The sequence below is a fragment of the Oncorhynchus keta genome, chromosome 10 (assembly GCF_023373465.1).
Source record: "Oncorhynchus keta strain PuntledgeMale-10-30-2019 chromosome 10, Oket_V2, whole genome shotgun sequence".
Taxonomy (NCBI): Eukaryota; Metazoa; Chordata; class Actinopteri; order Salmoniformes; family Salmonidae; genus Oncorhynchus; species Oncorhynchus keta.
The window spans coordinates 55243978-55264532 of record NC_068430.1 but is presented as its reverse complement, the minus strand read 5'-3'; the positions used below and the strand labels follow the sequence as shown (position 1 = coordinate 55264532).

At 40.0% G+C, this 20555-nt stretch overlaps 1 protein-coding gene across 4 annotated transcripts in view; it reads left to right on the top strand.

Annotated features, from left to right (window-relative positions):
* LOC118388987 (eukaryotic translation initiation factor 4B-like) overlaps positions 1–16274 on the top strand; it is a 47366-nt gene extending 31092 nt beyond the window's left edge. For 2 of the 4 annotated variants that reach the window (XM_052527309.1, XM_052527308.1), the window contains exons 11-13: positions 2879–3131; positions 13487–13559; positions 14225–14590. In XM_052527309.1, coding sequence (XP_052383269.1) covers positions 2879–3131; positions 13487–13559; positions 14225–14305 — 407 coding nt within the window. In that variant the 3' untranslated portion in view covers positions 14306–14590. Of the gene's footprint in view, positions 1–2878; positions 3132–13486; positions 13560–14224; positions 14591–14635 lie in introns of those variants that run through there. The other 2 variants (XR_008144671.1, XM_052527310.1) reach the window with 2 other exon arrangements.
* The last annotated feature ends 4281 nt before the right edge of the window (positions 16275–20555 follow it).

The window sequence follows — 20555 nt, the reverse complement described above, 5'->3', positions numbered from 1 at the left end:
AGCCTCCTGTGATACATTGGGGTATGAAATGATTGACAGCCTTGAATAATTCAAATACTGAGTTATAGTATCGCAATGCTCATTAGTATCGTGGCAAGTAGGGTTGGGCTGATGACTAAATTAAAATGCAAGACGATATATTGTGACGTGCAAGATTACTCTATTTGAATTTTACAAATCAAAACTGCGGTTTTATCAGTTAGGCTGTATCAATATGTTGAAAATTCTAAATTAATTAACTAAGCTTTATTTTATTTTGCCACCAATGATTTATTTAATGAGAATGTCACTATAATATTGTTAATATTTTTTTTTGTCCCTGCCCCCGTCCTCGCAGAAGGCGGGCAGTCATTGTAAATATGAATTTGTTCTTAACTGTGTTGCTTAGTTAAATAGCACAGAAATGGCAGTCTCAAATAATTTTGTCATTAACGGCACAAAATGATTATCGGATATCGCCATATTTGGAGTAGTATATCGTAGAAGAGGTCTCCACAAATATCGCCCAACCCTTGTGACAAAACATGAAGCGGATTTAACTGATTTAAGAAAATGCCCGTAATGTTTGAAACAAACAACTGTCTTGTCATCCAGTCATATTTATTTTTCCCCCCAAGCTATAACGCACAATATATTACATAAAGCAGTTTGGGAGTTTGGTCTGCTTTTTGTCATTTTTGCCATGGAAAAAATATTGGCATACTGGTAATAGAGGTCTACACTGGTCCAAAAAGTTGGACCCATCCCGAAATGGACCTGGGGCTTTCCCACCAGGACCGGATATGCATAATTGAGCTTTTTTAAAATATAGAAACCTTTTCCGATTGGACCTGAGAACAACTAAACCCGTATAGACCTGTTTGGATCCAGAACCCTAAAGTACTTTTTTTTAAAGCTCCTTTATTAACCGGAGCTGATAAAGCGCAACAGAAGATGAGCCTTTTTAAAATGATCAACTTGGATTAGCTAACACAACGTGCCATTGGAACACAGGAGTGATGGTTGCTGATAATGGGCCTCTACGCAAATGTTGATATTCCATAAAAAAATCTGCCATTTCCAGCTACAATAACAATGTCTACGCTGTATTTCTGAGCAATTTGATGTTATTTTAATGGACAAAAAAATGTGTTTTCCTTTCAAAAACAAGGACATTTCTAAGTGAACCCAAACTTTTGAATGGTTGTGTGTATGTGTGTATGCTGTGTGTACTGTGAGTGTGTATACCCATATATATGCATACTGTGTATACACATATACAGTTGGAAGTCGGAAGTTTACATACACCTTAGCCAAATACATTTAAACTCAGTTTTTCACAATTCCTAACATTTAATCCTAGTAAAAATTCCCTGTCTTAGGTTTGTTAGATAACCACTTTTATTTTAACAATGGGAAATGTCAGAATAATTGTAGAGAAAATGATTTATTTGAGCTTTTATTTCTTTCATCATATTCCCAGTGGGTCAGAAGTTTACGTACACTCTAAGTATTTGGTAGCATTGCCTTTAAATTGTTTAACTTGGGTCAAACATTTTGGGTAGCCTTCCACATGCTTCCTACAATAAGTTGGGGAATTTTGGCCCATTTCCTCCTGACAGAGCTGGTGTAACTGAATCGGGTAACTGTAGGCCTCCTTGCTCGCACACGCTTTTTCAGTTCTGCCCACAAATGTTCTATGGGATTGAAGTCAGGGCTTTGTTATGGCCACTCCAATACCTTCACTTTGTTGTCCTTAAGCCATTTTGCCACAACTTTGGAAGTATGCTTGGGGTCATTGTTCATTTGGAAGACCCATTTGCGACCAAGCTTTAACTTCCTGACTGATGTCATGAGATGTTGCTTCAATATAACCACATAATTTCCCTCATGATGCCATCTATTTTGAAGTGCACCAGTCCCTCCTGCAGCAAAGCACCCCCACAACATGATGCTGCCACCCCCGTGCTTCACGGTTGGAATGGTGTTCTTCAGCTTGCAAGCCACCCCCTTTTTCCTACAAACATAACGATGGTCATTATGGCCAAACGGATCTATTTTCGTTTCATCAGACCAGAGGAAAAGTACCATCTTTGTCCCCGTATGCAGTTGCAACCCATAGTCTAGCTTTTTAATGGCGATTTAGGATCAGTGGCTTCTTTCTTGCTATGCGGCCTTTCAGGTTATGTCGATATAGATACTTTTGTATCTTAACTCCAGCATCTTCACAAAGGCCTTTGCTGCTGTTCTGGGATTGATTTGCACTTTTTGCATCGAAGCACGTTCATCTCTAGGAGACAGAACGCTTCTCCTTCCTGAACAGTGTATGACTGCGTGGTCCCATAGTGTTTATACTTGCGTACTATTGTTTATACAGATGAATGTGGTACCTTCAGGCGTTTGGAAATTGCTCCCAAGGATGAACCAGACTTGTAGGGGTCTACAATTTGTTTTCTGAGGTCTTGGCTGATTTATTTTTATTTTCCCATGATGTCAAGCAAAGAGGCACTGAGTTTGAAGGTAAGGCCTTGAAATACATCCGCAGGTACACCTCCAATTGACTCAAATGATGTCAATTAGCCTATCAGAAGCTTCTAAAAGCTGTTTAAAGGCACAGTCAACTTAGTGTATGTACACTTTTGACCCACTGGAATTGTGATACAGTGAGTTTTATAAGTTAAATAATCTGTCTGTAAACAATTTTTGGAAAAATAACTTGTCATGCACAAAGTCCTAACCGACTTGCCAAAACTATAGTTTAACAAGAAATTTGTGGAGTAGTTGAAATGACTCTAACCTAAGTGCATGTAAACTTCAACTGTATTTGAATACTGTGTATGGTCTTGCTTTGCATGTCTCTTCACCAAACTAAAATCACAGCATCCCATCTTTACCACAGCCTCACGGCGCAGAGAGAGCGAGCGCTCAGTGGAGAACGAAGTATTCAGCGGTAAGGAGGACGACCCTCCCTCTCCTGTGGCTCGCCCCTCTTCTGCCAACTCTTCCACCTTCTCATCCAAGGAGCCCCTCAAGGTGATGCCTGCACCGCCACCTAAGGATAATGTCTGGGCCAAGCGGCCTGCTTTGAGTACCGGGTCCAGCGAGGGATGCGCCCCTATCTCTACCAGTGACACGGCACCTCCCAAACTGAGGTCAGAACATGTTCTTATACGTCTTCTATATTGTATAGCATCTCTAGATAATGAAGTGGCCAATTATGTCTCATATAGATGTCACATCCATTACCAAAAGCCTGTCTATTTTAACCTCTTCGATATAGGGGGTGCTATTTTAATTTTTGGATGAAAAACGTTCCCGTTTTAAACAAGATATTTTGTCACGAAAAGATGCTCGACTATGCATATAATTGACAGCTTTGGAAAGAAAACTATGACGTTTCCAAAACTGCAAAGATATTGTCTGTGAATGCCACAGAACTGATGTTACAGGCGAAACCCAGATAAAAATCCAATCAGGAAGTGCCACATTTTTTGAAACCACCTCATGCCAATGACTCCTAATATGGCTGTGAATGAGCTATGAATGACCTTCCGTTTTCCCACGCATTCCCCAAGGTGTCTACAGCATTGTGATGTCTTTTTAGGCATTTCCCTTGAACAATGGCTGTGAGGGACCATATAGAAAACCTTGCGTAAAATACTGAGGTAGCCATTTTTCCAATCGCTTCTTATGAGAAGCCAACTGCCTCGACGGATATATTATCGAATACATATGTTAAAAACACCTTGAGGATGGATCCTAAACAACGTTTGCCGTGTTTCTGTCGATATTATGGAGCAAATTTTGAAAAAAGTTTGCCATTATAGTTATTTTTCGGTCGATTTCTCAGCCAAAACTGATGAACAAACGGGACCTTTTCCGCCTACAAAAATATTATTTTTGGAAAAAAGGAACATTTTACTATCTAACTTGGGAGTCTCCTGAGTGAAAGCATCTGAAGTTCTTCAAAGGTAAATTATTTAATTTGGTTGCTTTTCTTATTTTCGTGAAAATGTTGCCTGCTGCCAGCAGAGCAGAGCAGAGCATTATGCCATGATAAACTTACACAAATGCTTGTCTAGCGTTGGCTGTAACGACTATTTTGAAAATCTGAGATGACAGTGTTGTTAACAAAAGGCTAAGCTTGTGTTTGAATATATTTATTTCATTTCATTTGAGATTTTCATGAATAGGAAAATGTGCATTATGGTAATGCACTTAAGGCTATGATTACGCTCCTGGATACGGGATTGCTTGTCGCCAGAGGTGTGTCTGAGAGTAGTTTAGGATTGTTTTGTTGCAAGCTAGTTAGTTAAACGTCTCAATGACCCATCTCTTTTCAGCTTGCGTTCTACAAATGAAAGAGGATCGAATAAGGGTAAGACTCTCAGAGACCGCAAAGACCTTGTGCTTGTGTGTTCTATTAGAAGTTCCTTCCAAAGGAGAAATGGAGACTTTGTCCTAATCTAATCCCAGAGGGGACCGACTAGGCCTTTCGGTCCTACTCTAAGAGATTCTGAGTGTGATTCTGACACGTTTGGGTTCTATTCACCCCCTCACCGTTCAATCACTGCTGGATAATTATATTTTACAACATCACCAGGACTTGACATTGACTTTTATATGCACTTGTCCTTTGGACAAGTAGGAATTATTATATATATATATATATATATAATGTGTTTTTCTTGTCCAAAAGCCCTAGTCACTTGTTTCAACAACAATAAGATTTAACACAGAATCAGACAAAAATGTAGGCTACACTCGACCTATTGGCTTCTTTGCATATTCAAGCCTGTCTCAAAATACAACACTGCCTCTAAGGCTCTTCTGAAGAATGGTTGGCATAGCCTGACAATGTACATTAAATTATTCTGCTGCTCTGTCGTTCGCTACATACTTTGGTCTGAGACTGCCATCATTGAAGCTGGTTCTGGTGACGCTAACGAGGGGCGTCTGCTATTGGATCTGCTCTAACCAATCAGAGTATCAAAACTGAATTTTCAAACTGCCGCTTTGCCCAAGTGTGTTCTTGGTCTGGCCCAACCCATTGGTTACTGTACCAATCAGACAGCCACGAATATGTTCACATTCGGTGACAGGTCGGGGATGTTCTCAGATCTAGACTCATTGAGGAGAAGAAACAAACGTCTATGGGTTTAGCCAGAGCAAGGAGTCTGGGTAGCCAGGCAATGGTTCGCCACTCATTGGTTGCGTTTACACAGGCAGCCCAATTCTGATATTTTTACCACCAATTGATCTTTTGACCATTCATATCAGATCTTTTAACATCTGATATTTTTCAGAGCTGATCTGATTAGCCAAAGACCAATTGGTGGAAAAAATATCAGAATTGGACTAAAGTAAAACGTAGCCTTGGTGGCCTATAAAATATTGTAACATAAGCACAACCAGATCGTTTTTGTCTTTATAAAATAATTCCTTCCACGGCTCAGAATTAAGGTCGTCTCTATAAATATGTCTACGGTTCATAACTCTCTGGGACAGTTCTGGGAGCACATTAAAACATTTAAAAAGCAATGAGGCTGATGTAACACTAAAATATTAGTTTTATTTCTTCATATTATAAGCTCAACAATACGCACATGGCTTTAGGCTATGCACGAATGTTCCAAAATGCTATTAACGGGAAAACACTAATCAAAAGCCCACCGCATATGCCTTAGCGGTTTCAGGTGACAGATGAAAATACCCGTTAGAAATTAGAAAGGAGATCTAAAGATGCATCAACTAGCATGCATTGTGACAATGACGAGCTGATTTCGAATACCCTTACTAACATACTGCATACTTAATGAGTATATACTACATACTATATACTATTAGTACATTTTAGAATACTGTAAATAAACGGCATCTTTTCAGTTGTGTACTGGTGCTTCGCCTGTCTACTGGAAATGGATGCTTTTGCTCTGCAAGCTCTTGCTAGCTTGTTAGCATAACAAATGAAAAGCTATAAATGTTACGATTTTCGGTGTGTTCATAAATTCAATCTGGAGTGCCGGAGTGCGCTCTGGGCGTTCGTAAATCCAGAGCGTTGTCAGATTGTCTGTAAATTCAGTGATTCGCTCTCGGGGTGTTCACATTGGACGCTTTGGAGTGAAGCATTCAACGGCAGTAAAGCACCCAAGCGAACTGTCTAACGTTAGCTAGCTACTTCCAGACACAAATGAGAGAACACCTCACTGACAGTTTTACTCGCCCTAGTAAACTTGTTGCACCCCTTCTGAAAAAACCTACACTCGATCCCTCCGATGTCAACAACTACAGACCAGTATCCCTTCTCTCTTTTTCTCTCCAAAACTCTTGGAGCGTGCCGTCCTTGGCCAGCTCTACCGCTATCTCTCTCAGCACTGCTAAAGCTAACTCTCTCTCCTCTGCTCATCCTTCTAGACCTATCGGCTGCCTTCGATACTGTGAACCATCAGATCCTCCTCTCCACCCTCTCCGAGTTGGGCATCTCCGGCGCGGCCCACGCTGGATTGCCCTGACAGGTCGCTCCTACCAGGTGGCGTGGCGAACTGTCTAACGTCACCACTGGTGTCCCCCAGCTCTGTTCTAGCTACTTCCAGACACAAATGAGAGAACACCTCACTGACAGTTTTACTCGCCCTAGCAGAGCTGATTAGGCTGTGTTCATGTTATACAGATCGTAGGTGACTAACTGTGCTGCTGGCAACAATTTTTTTATTTTTTATTAAAAAGTCCAACTTTTACTGACACCGGCTGTATTCAATGGGTGTTGAGCGTTGGTAAATTCATCAGGTATTCTGCGCGAGAGTGCTCTGAAATCGGAGTGGATAGCCAAAATGAACAATATCCATTGACATAAGAGCGTCTGCGACTTAAATGTAAATGTAAATGTAACTGTGCTGCTGGCAACAATTTTTTTATTTTTATTAAAAAGTCCAACTTTTAGCTGTGAATAATTAAGTCCATAAACGTTGGGTTAGTTAATATACTGCCTAGCAAGTTCAATGTATTAGTAGCCAACTAACGTTAGGGAACTAGCTAACATACAAACTAGCTAACGGTACATACTGCTGTAATTCTATACGGTTCGTAAGGATAGCGTAGCGAACAAATTGTCAGCCAACATAACATGTAACTTATTTGATGTCATTACTTAATTACATTGCTCAACATTTTCTTAACATTTGTCATAATTAGTTAAAGCAATTCATTTGTATTCAATCTCTTCAGACTTCAGCTGAATATTTTCCACCATTTTCTTCAAATCTGAAAACGTTTTGAAGCCACGCCATTTTCGGAAGAATTACATTATGGACCCTAAAAGCATGGAAATAGTGTCCGCTACATGTATAATTTATTTTTGGGGGACATTTTGTACGACATCTGGGAACTTATGGCATACTAACTATATCCACACTATGACCAATAAGCATACTATATACTCAATTCACGTCACAAATAGTACGGTTAGCGCGGTTAGTATGAGTATTCAAACACAGTTTAGGATTATGCCTTTGGCTGCTGGACAAATAAACGTTGATTTTTGAAAACTGATAGAACATGAGGAAAATGCTCGTTACAATGTCATATTAAGTGTTAAAATAATTCCCTCATTTCTGTGTTTGTTTTGCTTAGGCTAGGCTACTTTGATTGAACCAAGCTAAGACATGCTTAATAAAAATTACAAACCTCCAGGTTTAAAAAAAAATAAGCTTGAATATGTAACTTTTTTGGTGATCCAACAAAATTATCATAGAAATGTGCGTTATACGGTGCATTCGGAAAGTATTCAGACCCCTTCACCTTTTACACATTTTGTTATGTTAGTCTTATTCTAAAATGGATTGAATACATGTTTTTCCTCCATCTACACAACACCCAATAATGGTGAAACGAAAACGGGTGTAAACATTTTTGCAAATGTATTAAAAATAGAAAACACCTTATTTACATAAGCATTGCCTGTCAGAGCAAAAACCAAGCTATAAGGTCAAGGGAATTGTCTGTAGAGCTCAGACAAACTTCCAAAGAAGTTTGGAACCATCAAGACTTCCTAGAGCTGGCCGCCTGGCTAAGCTTAGCAATCGGGGCACGCTCCAGAGTTCCTCTGTGGAGATGGGAGAACATTCCAGAAGGACAACCATCTCTCCAATCAGGTCTTTATAGTAGAGTGGCCAGATGGAAGCCATTCCTCAGTAAAAAGCACATGACAGCCCGCTTAGAGTTTTTCTGAAGGAATCTAACTATGAGAAACAAGATTCTCTGGTCTGATGAAACCAAGATTGAACTCTTTCGCCCGAATGCCAAGCGTCACGTCTGGAAACCTGGCACCATCCCTACGGTGAAGCATAATGGTGGCAGCATCATTTTGTGTGTGTTTTTCAGCGGCAGGGACTGGGAGACTAGTCAGAATTGAGGGAAAGATGAACTGAGTAAAGTACATAGATCCTTGACGAAAACCTGCTCAGGACCTCCGACTGGGGCAAATATTCACCTTCCAACAGGACAACCATCCTAAGCACACAGCCAAGACAACGCAGGGGTGGCTTGGGGACAAGTCTCAATGACCTTGAGTGGCCCAGCCAGAGCCCGGACTTGAAGACCGATCGAACATCTCTGGAGAGAGACCTGAGAGAATTTGTGCAGCAATGCACCCCATCTAACCTGACAGCGCTTGAGAGGATCTTCAGAGGAGAATGGGAGTAACTCCCCAAATATAGTTGTGCCAAGCTTGTAGCATCATACCCAGGAAGACTTGAGGCTTTAATTGCTGCCAAAGCAAACATTTGAGAATATTTCTAAAAACCTGTTTAAGCTTAGTCATTATGGGTTATTGTGTGTAGTGATGAGGGGGAAAAACTTTAATCCATTTTAGGATAAGGCTGTAACAAAATGTAGTAAATGGCTATGTTGACAGAATCAAGCCTTTAGACATTAATGTTAATTGTCCTATATATTGGTCAAACATGCCTATAGTTATGTTAAGTCTCATTAAAGTAGCCAATATGCATATCACCTAAACTCTGTGTAGGCTTTTTTATTTATATACATGAACAATAGATTTGAGTTTTATTCCAATGTTGGCCTCTAATGATCCATTTCTGATCTGGGTAATTTTTTGATTTTCTTTAATTGTCCATTTGGACAACTTAAATCTATATTCTTATTGTCAATAAATAGTTTTAACCCTTGTCCGGGACAAGCATTAATGTCTAGCCCTGATCACGTTCCAATTCTAAAATATACTGAACAAAAATATAAACGCACCATGCAACAATTGCACCTTTTCTCTGAGTTACAGTTCATATAAGGAACATATGACTGGGTAGGTGCAGAGGCACACCCACTTAAGTCAACTACTTGGGAGCCAGACCCAGCCACAAAATGGCTTTATTACAGACAGAAATACTCCTCAGCAACGTTCCCTTCAGACCCCAGTAAGACTAGCTGTCGCCATTGGCGTCGGCTAATGGGGAACGTAATATTTCAAATCAAAATCCCTCTCCTCAGATGATCCCTCAGGTGAAAGAAGCCACATGTGGAAGTCTTGGGCTGGCGTGGTTGAGGCCGGTTGGACGTACTGACAAATTCTTACAAATGGAAGAGAATTTCTCTACCATAAGCACAGCTCTGGTGGACATTCCTGCAGTCAGCATGACAATTGCACTCTCCCTCAACTTGAAACATCTGTGGCATTCTGTTGTGTGACAAAACAGTACATTTTAGTGGTATTTTATTGTCCCCAACAGAAGGTGCACCTGTGTAATTATATATATATAATATATTTATTTACCTTTATTTATTTATTTATTTACCTTTATTTATTTATTTACCTTTATTTATTTATTTACCTTTATTTAGCAAGTCACAAATTCCTATTTTCAATGACGGCCTAGGGACAGTGGGTTAACCTCTCTGGGATCGTTCGGGACGCTAGTTTCCCACCTCACCAATAGCCAGTGAAATTGCAGGGCGCCAAATTCAAAACAAATCTCATAACTAAAATTCCTCAACCATACAAGTATTTTACACCATTTTAAAGATACACTTCTCGTTAATCCAACCACAGTGTCCGATTTGAAAAAGGCTTTTTGGCGAAAGCAGAACATATTATTTATTATGTTAGGTCTGCAACTAGTCACAGAAAGCATTCAGCCATTTTCCAACCAAAGAGAGGTGTCACAAAAAGCAGAAATATAGATAAAATGAATCACTAACCTTTGACGATCTTCATCAGATGACACTCCCAGGACTCAATGTTACACAATACATGTATGTTTTGTTCGATCAAGTTCATATTTATATCCAAAAACCTCAGTTTACATTGGCGCCATGTTCAGAAATGCCTCCAAAACATCCGGAGAAATTGCAAATAACAGAAATACTCATCATAAACTTTGATGAAAGATACATGTTTTACATAGAATTAAAGATAAACGTGTTCTTAATGCAACTGTGTCAGATTTCAAAAAAGCTTTATGGCAAAAGCACAATATTCAATAATCTGAGAACAGCGTTCAGCCACAAAAGCAAGCCATACAGTTATCCGCCAAATTGTGGAGTCAACAAAAGTCATAAATAGCATTATAAATCTTCACTTCCCTTTGCTGATCTTCGTCGGAATGCACTCCCAGGACTTCCACAAGAAATGTTCAATTACGTCCATATTTATGTCCAAATACCTCAGTTTTGTTCACATTTAGTTCACTATTCCAAAGGCACAATGCGCGAGCGCAAAATCCAGACGAGAAGTCAAGAGCTCCATTACAGTTTGTAGAAACCTGTCAAAAGATGTTTACAATCAATCCTTAGGGTCTTTTTATAATAAATCTTCAATAATATTCCAACCGGACAATAGCGTATTCATTACACAGGAAATGGAAGGAACGGTGCGCCCGCGTGACCGCTCAGTAAACAACTGATTGGCCTCAGCCTAGTCCACTTGTTGAAACAGCTCTTATTCGACACCCTTCCACAATAGAAGCCTCAAACAACTTTATGAAGACTGTTGACATCTGCTGGAAGCCTTGGGAAGTGCAATCTGGCCCCATAGACACAGCATATTGGATAGACAATCACTTAAATGAAACTACAAACCTCAGATTTCCCACTTCCTGGTTGGATTTGTCTCAGGTTTTCGCATGCCATATGAGTTCTGTTAGACTCACAGACATCAGTCAAACAGTTTTAGAAACTTCAGAGTGTTTTCTATCCAATACTACTAATCATATGCATATATTAGAATCTGGGACAGAATAGCAAACAGTTTACTCTGGGCACCTTATTCATCCAAGCTTCTCAATACTGCCCCCCTGTCACCAATAAGTTAACTGCCTTGTTCAGGGGCAGAACGACAGATTTGTACCATGTCAGCTCGGGGAACTAGTCCAACACTCCAACCACTAGGCTAGCTGCCATGCGGTTTAATCAGTTTCTTGATATGCCACACCTGTCAGGTCGATGGATTATCTTGGCAATAGAGAAATGCTCACTAAAAGGGATGTAAATAAATGTGTTCACAATAAGCTTTTTGTGCGTATTGAACATTTCTGGGATCTTATTTCAGCTCATGAAATACTTTACATGTTGCGTTTTATTTTTTTGTTCTGTATAAATTGGTGATGGTTTCCCCTTCTAGCTCTTCTAGCGTTTAATGATTAGCTAAAGCAGAGGATATGGGAGCGATTGGGTGGATTTGGATGAGGAGGCCACGTCTTGTTTGAAATGAATTGAAGAGTAGCACTGCCCAATTCTGGTCCTGGATAATCTCTCCTGTTGGTTCTCTTGTCTTGTTTCATTGGCAATTGCTACCCTTATCCTTCAAAACAAAGGTCCTCAAATGCTTACTAGCTAAGGGGAAGCGCCTTCACCAGGGCCCAATACTGTTCTCAGTGAGGAGAATGTGGATGCAACCGCCTATTCCTCGACTCATGGCTTTCCCAAAGGTGACTGCACAGCATGAGACAAGAAGCAATGGCTAGCTTGCCTTCACTACAAAAGCACAACATGATCATACGGAAGTTTTGAACATTAAGTTACCATGACTGTATTATGTAAATATTAATGATAAAATAACAACCGCGTAAGGGTTGTAGTGAATGCTTGTGGGGAGTAAAATTCACACTTTTAGACTTTGTTTAGATAGCTAATTCCAGTGTGGGACTCCACGAACTGTCAGCGCATTTTATGCACTGTATACATCTTACACTCCAGAACAGTAGTTAGCGATGTCAGTGTAAATGTAAGAAAACGTAAAAATGCTGACTGTGATCGCAAGCTAGCAAACTAGTTTTGTTCCAGGACCTTGTGTGCGTTTGACTAATTAGTGAGAATTATTTACTTTTTCATCCCTTTTTTTTCTCTCCCCAATTTTGTGGTATCCAATTGGTAGGACTCGGGAGAGGCGAAGGTGGAGATCCGTGTGTCCTCCGAAACACAACCCAACCAAGCCGCACTGCTTCTTGGCACAATGCCCACATAACCCGGAAACCAGCCGCACCAATGTGTCGGAGGAAACACTGCACACCTGGCACCCTTGTCAGCGTGCACTGTGCCCGGGCCGCCACAGGAGTCGCTAGTGTGTGATGGGACAAGGACATCCCTGCCGGCCTAACCCGGACGACGCTGGCCCAATTGTGCACCGCCCCATGGGTCTCCCGGTCGCGGCCGGCTGCGACAGAGCCTGGACACGAACCCAGAATCTCTAGTGGCTGGCACAGCTTGCACTGCAATGCGGTGGCTTAGACCATTGCGCCACTCGGGAGGCAGCAGCTAGCTCACTTGTTACCTTGCCAGCAACACTCAGCATTCTTGCTAGCTTGTTGGCTAGCCATACAAAGAATAAATATGATTAGAAATATTTCACTAGTATTCTAGTATTTGCTTGCAAGGTGCCTAACTTGGCGATCCAAAATATCTTTGGTAATAGTACTGGCTGATTTCGCCTTGGTTTTCCTCATGAAAAGAAAATCCCACTGAAATAGAGGTTTGTGACTTGGGGGTGTGCGTTCATGTGGGTGTTTTCTTGCATGTGTCGTTGCAAGTGGAAATGTTTTTTTGTCCACTTCTTTAAACTGGATGGAACTGGTCAAGATTGCATACGTTCTCATGGTGTTTTCACAGAGATGTTGGTCAGTATCCCCAACTTATAACATTTGTGTTCTAGCCCCGCACAAGCACACCTGAGCTTGACTATTAGTTGAGTAGTTAAATCAGGAATGCTTGTTTGGGCCTTAAACAGAAATGTGTCATGTTGAGGACATAAGTCTAAGTCACCAACAGGAGTGTTAACTGTTAACCAGCCTTTAGAGGTTATTCAAGAGATTGAGGGTGAATATTATTAGTTTTCTCCTGCATATCCACTTATGAGTGGATCTTATTGGATCAATTGGAATTATTTGGTGTACTACTGTTGAGCAGTGTGCTAGTGCCAGTTTGTGCACTCACAGGCTCTGACCCGTCGCAAGACTTAGCTGGACAGTGAAGTTTATCTTGGTCTTTATTCTGTTTGTAGAAAGTCTAAAAGAAGAGGCAGAGACTCAAGACCTGCACCAGAGCCAAAGAAATACGAAGAGTCCCCCACCCTTGTGAGTTCTGGTGCCACATAAAGTGGTCTTGACACACCCCATAGTGTATTTTCGAAAAGCATTAAACATTTATGGCAATTTAGCTAGCTAGCTTACTGTTTCAAGCTAATTTGTCCTGGGATATAAACATTGAGTTTTTATTTTACCTGAAATGCACAAGGTCCTCTACTCTGACAATAAATCCACACAAAACAGTCAACAGAATAGTTTCAAGTGATCTCTCCTCCCACGCTTTTTCTTCTTTGTACTTTATATTGCGATTGGCATATAACTTTCATAGTTACCATGACTGACTGAACTCGGTTCATCTTTCAATCACCCATGTGGGTATAACCAATGAGGAGATGGCATGTGGGTATCTGCTTCTATAAACCAATGAGGAGATGGGAGAGGCAGGACTTGCACAGCGTTCAGCGTCACAAATAGAACTGACTTCCAATTTAGCAACACAGACGCTTGTTGGCGCTATAATTGAATAACATGTATGTTTAAATGTATATTGCGACGTGAGCGGTGTGGTCAGCATGTTACGACAACTGTTATATCCGTTACCTTTAGTTGCACTGTACCATGTAAATGCATGAGTATTTAGAACTTTTATTGTAAAGTGGGACCAAGTGAGCAATGTTAGGATCTCTCCTGCTCTATTTTGTTTTTTGTTTCAGAAATTCAGCTCAGCCGGTAAATACGCTGCTCTGCTAATGGACAGAGAGCAAGGAGATGACTCAGAGAATGGTGTGGAATAAAACCAGAAGGGGAGAAAGAAGAGGAAATCCAGAATATCACATTAAATATGAACATCTTCTCACCTGGAGTAGAGGCACCTGGGAAAGTCATCACTCATTCCTTCTTTACTCAAAACCCATCCCAGACCCCTTCCCTACCCCCTCTCTTCAGGACTTTTCAGTATCTAAAAAGAGTAGTCACGTACTGGACTTGTTTTAAATGGAAAAGGTAAGGGGAGTAGTCGACACTCAAGAAAAGAGAATTTAATTCATTGTAATAAATAAATAAAGTGGTGTAAAAAATTATTGCTTATGTTTATGGTATTCGTTGGGTTTCATCCCTCTCCCCAGCGGAATAGGAAGAAGTTTGTTACTGGATCCTGACTTTCCAGGCTGACCTACCTGACCGTATGTGCAGTAAAAAAGCCAGTATTTAACTGACAGAATAGGATAAAGGTACAGTACATTGCCTTCGGAAAGTATTCAGACCCCTTAACTTTTTCCACATTTTGTTACGTTGCAGCCTTATTCTAAAATGGATTAAATAAATAACAAGTCCTCAGCTATCTACACTAGCCCACAATGACGATTCAAAAACAGGTTTTTAGGAATCTTTGCGTATTAGTATTTATTAAAAATAAAAACCATACCTTATTTACATAAGTATTCAGACCCTTTGCTGTGAGACTTGAAATTGAGCTCAGGTGCATCCTGTTTCCATTGATCATCCTTGATGTTTATACAACTTGATTTAGAGTTCACCTGTGGAAAAAGTATAATGATTGGACATGATTTGGAAAGGCACACACCTGTCTATATAAAGGTCCCACAGTGGACAGTGCATGTCAGAACAAAAACCAAGCCATGAGGTCAAAGGAATTGTCCATAAAGCTCAGACAGGATTGTTTCAAGGAACAGATCTGGGGAAGGGTACCAAAAAATATCTGCAGCACTGATGGTCCCCAAGAACACAGTGGCCTCCATCATTCTTAAATGGAAGACATTTGGCACCAAGACTTCCTAGAGCAGGCTACCTTGCCAAATTGAGTAGCCTTGGCCAGAGAGGTGACAAAGAACCTGATGGGCACTCCAGAGCTCCAGAGTTCCTCTGTGGAGATGGGAGAACCTTCCATGAGGCCAACCATCTCTGCAGCACTCTACCAATCAGGCCTGTATGTTAGTGGCCAGCCAAAAGCCACTCAATAAAAGGCACATGACAGCCTTCTTGGAGTTTGCCAAAAGGCACCTAAAAACAAGTTTCTCTGGTCTGATGAAACCAAGATTGAACTGTTTACCCCATCCAACCTGACAGCGCTTGAGAAGATCTGCATAGAAGAATGGGAGGAGCTCCCCAAATAAAGGTGTGCCAAGCTTGTAGCGTCATATCCAAGAAGACTTGAGGCTGTAATCGCTGCCAAAGGTGCTTCAACAAAGTACTGGGAAAATGTCAAAATATTTATGTCAATTGAATATTTGTTTTTTATTTGTAATAAATTTGCAAACATTTCTAAAACTATTTTCTTTGTCATTATGTGGTATCTGTAGATTGAGGGGGGGGGGGCAATTTGATACATTTTAGAATAAACTGTAATTTAACAATGTGTGGGAAAAGTCTAGCTCTGAGTACTTTCCGAATGCACTGAACATATTGTCACAGAGTACCCTGATTGGTCCAGCCAACACTAACGATGACATGGTTCTCAATGGGTGTGCCTGTTTTGCACAGCTAGCTCATGGTGAACCACGAAAGCGGCAAAGGAGGAGTTTGCTGTTGTATTTGAGTACTGTAGAGCCTGGGAGCTGTGAATGTCATCACTAAGTAAAGCGTGACAGAGGAGAGGTTCAGACTGATCAAAATGACTGATCAGATGGCACCATGACACTGCCATTTTCCTCATTGTTGATCAATTATCAGAAGTTCTCCACCACCTGCAATTTTGTTTTTGACCCGTCTGTTTGGAGTGGGGCGTTTCCCACTGGGCTCCTAAATTGCAAGGTGTCCCCCGCAAAACAAGTGCCCCCCCCTCCCCCCAATGGAAATCTAGCATTGCTATGGGGCAATGTGATGTCCAAGGATGCTACTACAAGTGTAGCATAGCTAACTTTAGCTAGCATGCAATGCTACTGATCTGTTGATGTATTGGGAAGGTGTTTCCATGGTAGTGTTTTTGACAAGTAGCTTTTATAATTCTTATTCATAAAGGGGTTTTGATTTCTGAGGTTGTATGCATAGGCTTTGGGGAGAATACTTGTTTAATCCCTTACTGACTGTCCATGAGGAATGACAATTAATTATTGTCTTCGCAGTGTAATGGAAACCTTAACTTAATCTTTGAGCCTTTTTAACTTCACTACTTGGAATAATAAATTGGCTGAAAATGTTATTTGAGCTTTTGCTTATACCAGAGTTGATGTGGTGTGAAGGTTTTCATATAAACTGCATCCTAATTCCCAATTTAATCAGAAATGAATATTTCTCCCATATTTTGACAAGTTTCCATATAACTCAAAGCTGTGAAGATGTTTGCACATCACTTATTCAACAGGGATCTTTAGGTGGGTCTTAATCCTGACAGAATTTGGCAGCCAACGACAACAATGACTCACTAAACCGAACTAAATCTCGTCACAGTTATCCCCTATCACAGTGCAGATGTTTGTTTTTCAACACAGTGATGCAATAATGACATCAATTAAAAGCCATCAAGTTAAACACATTTCGTCCAGCTGTTGCTCAAGACAGGATTTAAGGATTACTCTGAGATGACATTTTCTCATTTTGAAGTGATTGATTAATTGGGCCTGTGCATGACAGTACATATGTGGTCATGTATTTACAGTACATCTGGTGGATGTACTTAATTGATACTTAAAATACTTAAATACTCAATACTTAATTGTGTTGACATGTACATTGGGGGTGTTTTTGTTTTTACATGAAATTAGCTTTAAAACTGCAACATTTTCTAGCAGGAAACTAGCTCGGGATTCTTGATAGTCGGGACAATCCTTGTCTGGCAGGGAAACTTTATATATAGTTGTGTTAGTTGAGATTAACATTTACTTTCAGGGAAATTTTGTTTTTGGAATTTTCAAAAATATTTTCAATAATAATTATATTCTATTTTTGGGTCTACAGTGCATTCAGAAAGTATTCAGACCCCTTGACTACGTTACAGCCTTATTCTAAAATTGCTAAGTTGTTTTCCCCCAAAATCAATCTACACACAATACCACATAATGACAAAGCAAAAACACATTTACAAATGGTTGTATAATTCAGACCCTTTACTCTGTACTTTTGTTGAAGCACCTTTTGGCAGCGATTACCCCCTCGAGTCTTCTTTGGTATGACACTACAAGCTTACCACACCTGTATTTAGGGAGTTTCTCCCATTCTCTAAAGATCCTCTCAAGCTCTGTCAGGTTGGATGGGGAGCGTTGCTACACAGCTATTTTCAGGTCTCTCCAGAGATGTTTGATCGGGTTCAAGTCAGGGCTCTGGCTGGGGCACTTAAGGGCATGCAGAGACTTGTCCTCAAGCCACTCCTGCATTGTCTTGGCTGTGTGCTTAGGGTCGTTCCTGTTGGAGGGTGAACCTTTGCCCCAGTCTGAGGTCTTGAGCGCTCTAGAGCAGGTTTTCATCAAGGATCTTTCTGTTAATCCTGACTAGCCTGTCTGCTGCTGAAAAACATCCCCACAGCATGATGCTGCCACAACCACGCTTCACCATAGGGATTGTGCCAGGTTTCCTCCAGATGTGACGCTTGGCAATCAAGCCAAAGAGTCTAATCTTTGTTTCAACAGACCAGAGAATCTTGTTTCTCATGGTCTGAGAGTCTTTAGGTGCCTTTTGGCAAACTCCAAGTGGGCTGTAATGGGCCTTTTCCTGAGGAATGACTTCAGTCTGACGACTACCATAAAGGCCTGATTTGGTAGTGTTGCAGAGCTGGTTGTACTAATGGAAGGTTCTCCCCTCTACACAGAGGAACTCTGGAGCTCTGTCAGTGACCATTGGGTTCTTGGTCACCTCCCTGCCCAAGGCCCTTCTCCTGATTGCTCAGTTTGGACAGGCGGCCAGCTCTAGGAAGAGTCTTGGTGGTTCCAAACTTCTTCCAGTTAAGAATGATGGAGGTCACTTTGTTTTTGGAGACCTTCAAGGCTGCAGAAATGTTTTGGTACCCTTCCCCAGATCTGTGCCTCGACACAATCCTGTCTCGGAGCTCTATGGACATTTCCTTTGACCTCATGGCTCTGAGATGCACTGTCAACTGTGGGACCTTTTTGATATGGACGTGTGTGCCTTTCCAAATCATGTCCAATCAATTAAATTTACCCAAGGTGGACTCCAATGACGTTGTCGAAACATCAAGGATGATCAATGGAAACAGGATGCATCTGAACTCAATTTCAGAGTCTCATAGCAAAGGGTCTGACTACTTATGTAAATAATGTATTACTGTTTTTTATTTAATACTTTTGCAAACATTTCTTGATTTGTCATTATGGTGTATTGTTTGTAGATTGAGGAAAAACAATATTTTAATCCATTCTAGAGTAAGTCTAAAAAATGTGGAAAAAGTGAAAGTCTGAATACTTTCCAAAAGCACTGTATGCCTGGAAATGCCCTTGTACTGAGCAAAGGATCCCAATTTGAAGCTCTCCAAAAAGTATCAAATTCAAAAAACAGGTAATCATGGATATTAATTGGCCTACACACAACCCCATAATGTCTGTAATTGTATTACAAATACATCAAATTAAGAATTCAATACTTTTATGGCAAGCCTAAATAAATTCAGGAGTAAAACTCTACTCAAGTCGCATAGGTTGCATGCACTCACTCTGTGTAGTAATAGTGACTGACTCATCTCTGTACACCCCCCTTCAAACACAGAACCACAAAAAGCAGAAAGGCACCAAAATGTAATATTTTAACCAAAATTCATATTCTATTTAATTAGGTTTTAGTCGTAAAATAACTGAGGAAAAACATTGCTTCTGTGTATACAACTTGAATGAAGAAAAATTCAAATGGTCAACTCTGTAAAACATGAACTCTCTGTCAGAGTGCTGAAAGATCTGGGAATGTTTTTTATTTTTTATTATTGGGGATATTCAAATTCATGTTTTACAAATGTTTGTATTTAACTATTTAACATTTTTTTGAGGCAAAAACTTCTCTGTCAACTCCGTCACTGATCTCTAACCCCCTTAAAATCTAATTATTCTGAAAAAGTATTTTAATCCCTGTTCTGCAACATACTCTTAAACAATTTAAGTATTTGCTGTGCTGATGGATTGTTTGCTTTATAAATGTTTAATGTTCTAAATCTAGAAGAACATGCCAAAATGCTAAATAAATTAGCCCTGGAGTGTGTTCTAAAACAAAATAATATGTTTGGAGATTTGTATTACATATTTGAATAACCAAATGTTAGAATTAAACAAAGGCCTTTCTACAATTGTTCAACAACTGTTTAAAATGAAATGCTTTTTATGGAAAACAAATTAATTCGATTTTTCCTTTACACAGTGTGATTGGGGATACTTTGGTCTATCAAAATATATAGTTCAAATGTAAATTTTAAGACAAATATTAGTGGGGGGGAAAGTTGAGGTTGTCTATCAATGTATCTATGAACTCTAAAATGGCAAATTTCCTCTCTGGTTCATGGCAAAACGTGTAACATAGCATGAGATTAGCTTTAAAACTGCCCCATGGCACAACATTTGTTGATAGATAGACTTATTTATAATTTTGAGCGGTTGGGTGGCGCTTTTCTCAGACCTTGTGGTGGGCGAAACTGCGATACACCATTGTTATTAATCAACAATAAACAGATGTCATAGTTTGCATTGTGCCACAGTTAAAACGATATAAATTATGTAGAACAGGTAATTGTCATGCAGAATGTAGGGAATTGTTCAAAATATTTCTCAAACCATTGTTTCACTTTTTTTTTGTATACGACAAAGAGACTAATTTGGACAGCTAACTTGCCTAAATATTTTGATAACTTTTTTTTTGTTTGTAAGTTTGAAATTGGCATGGTCTAATTGATTCAACAAACTAAAAACACATCTGTTTAGCTTTCAAAATAATATATTAACCAGAAAATGTAACATTTCTGTGGGGCATCCTATATTATGAAGACCGCTTGATCTACTCAGGGTTTTCTAAAGTTTACCAGCTTCAGTTAGCTTCACGTTCCAGCTCAGTCTTCATCCGTAGTAAGACGGTGGATAACTGCGCATGCATATGTCGCAC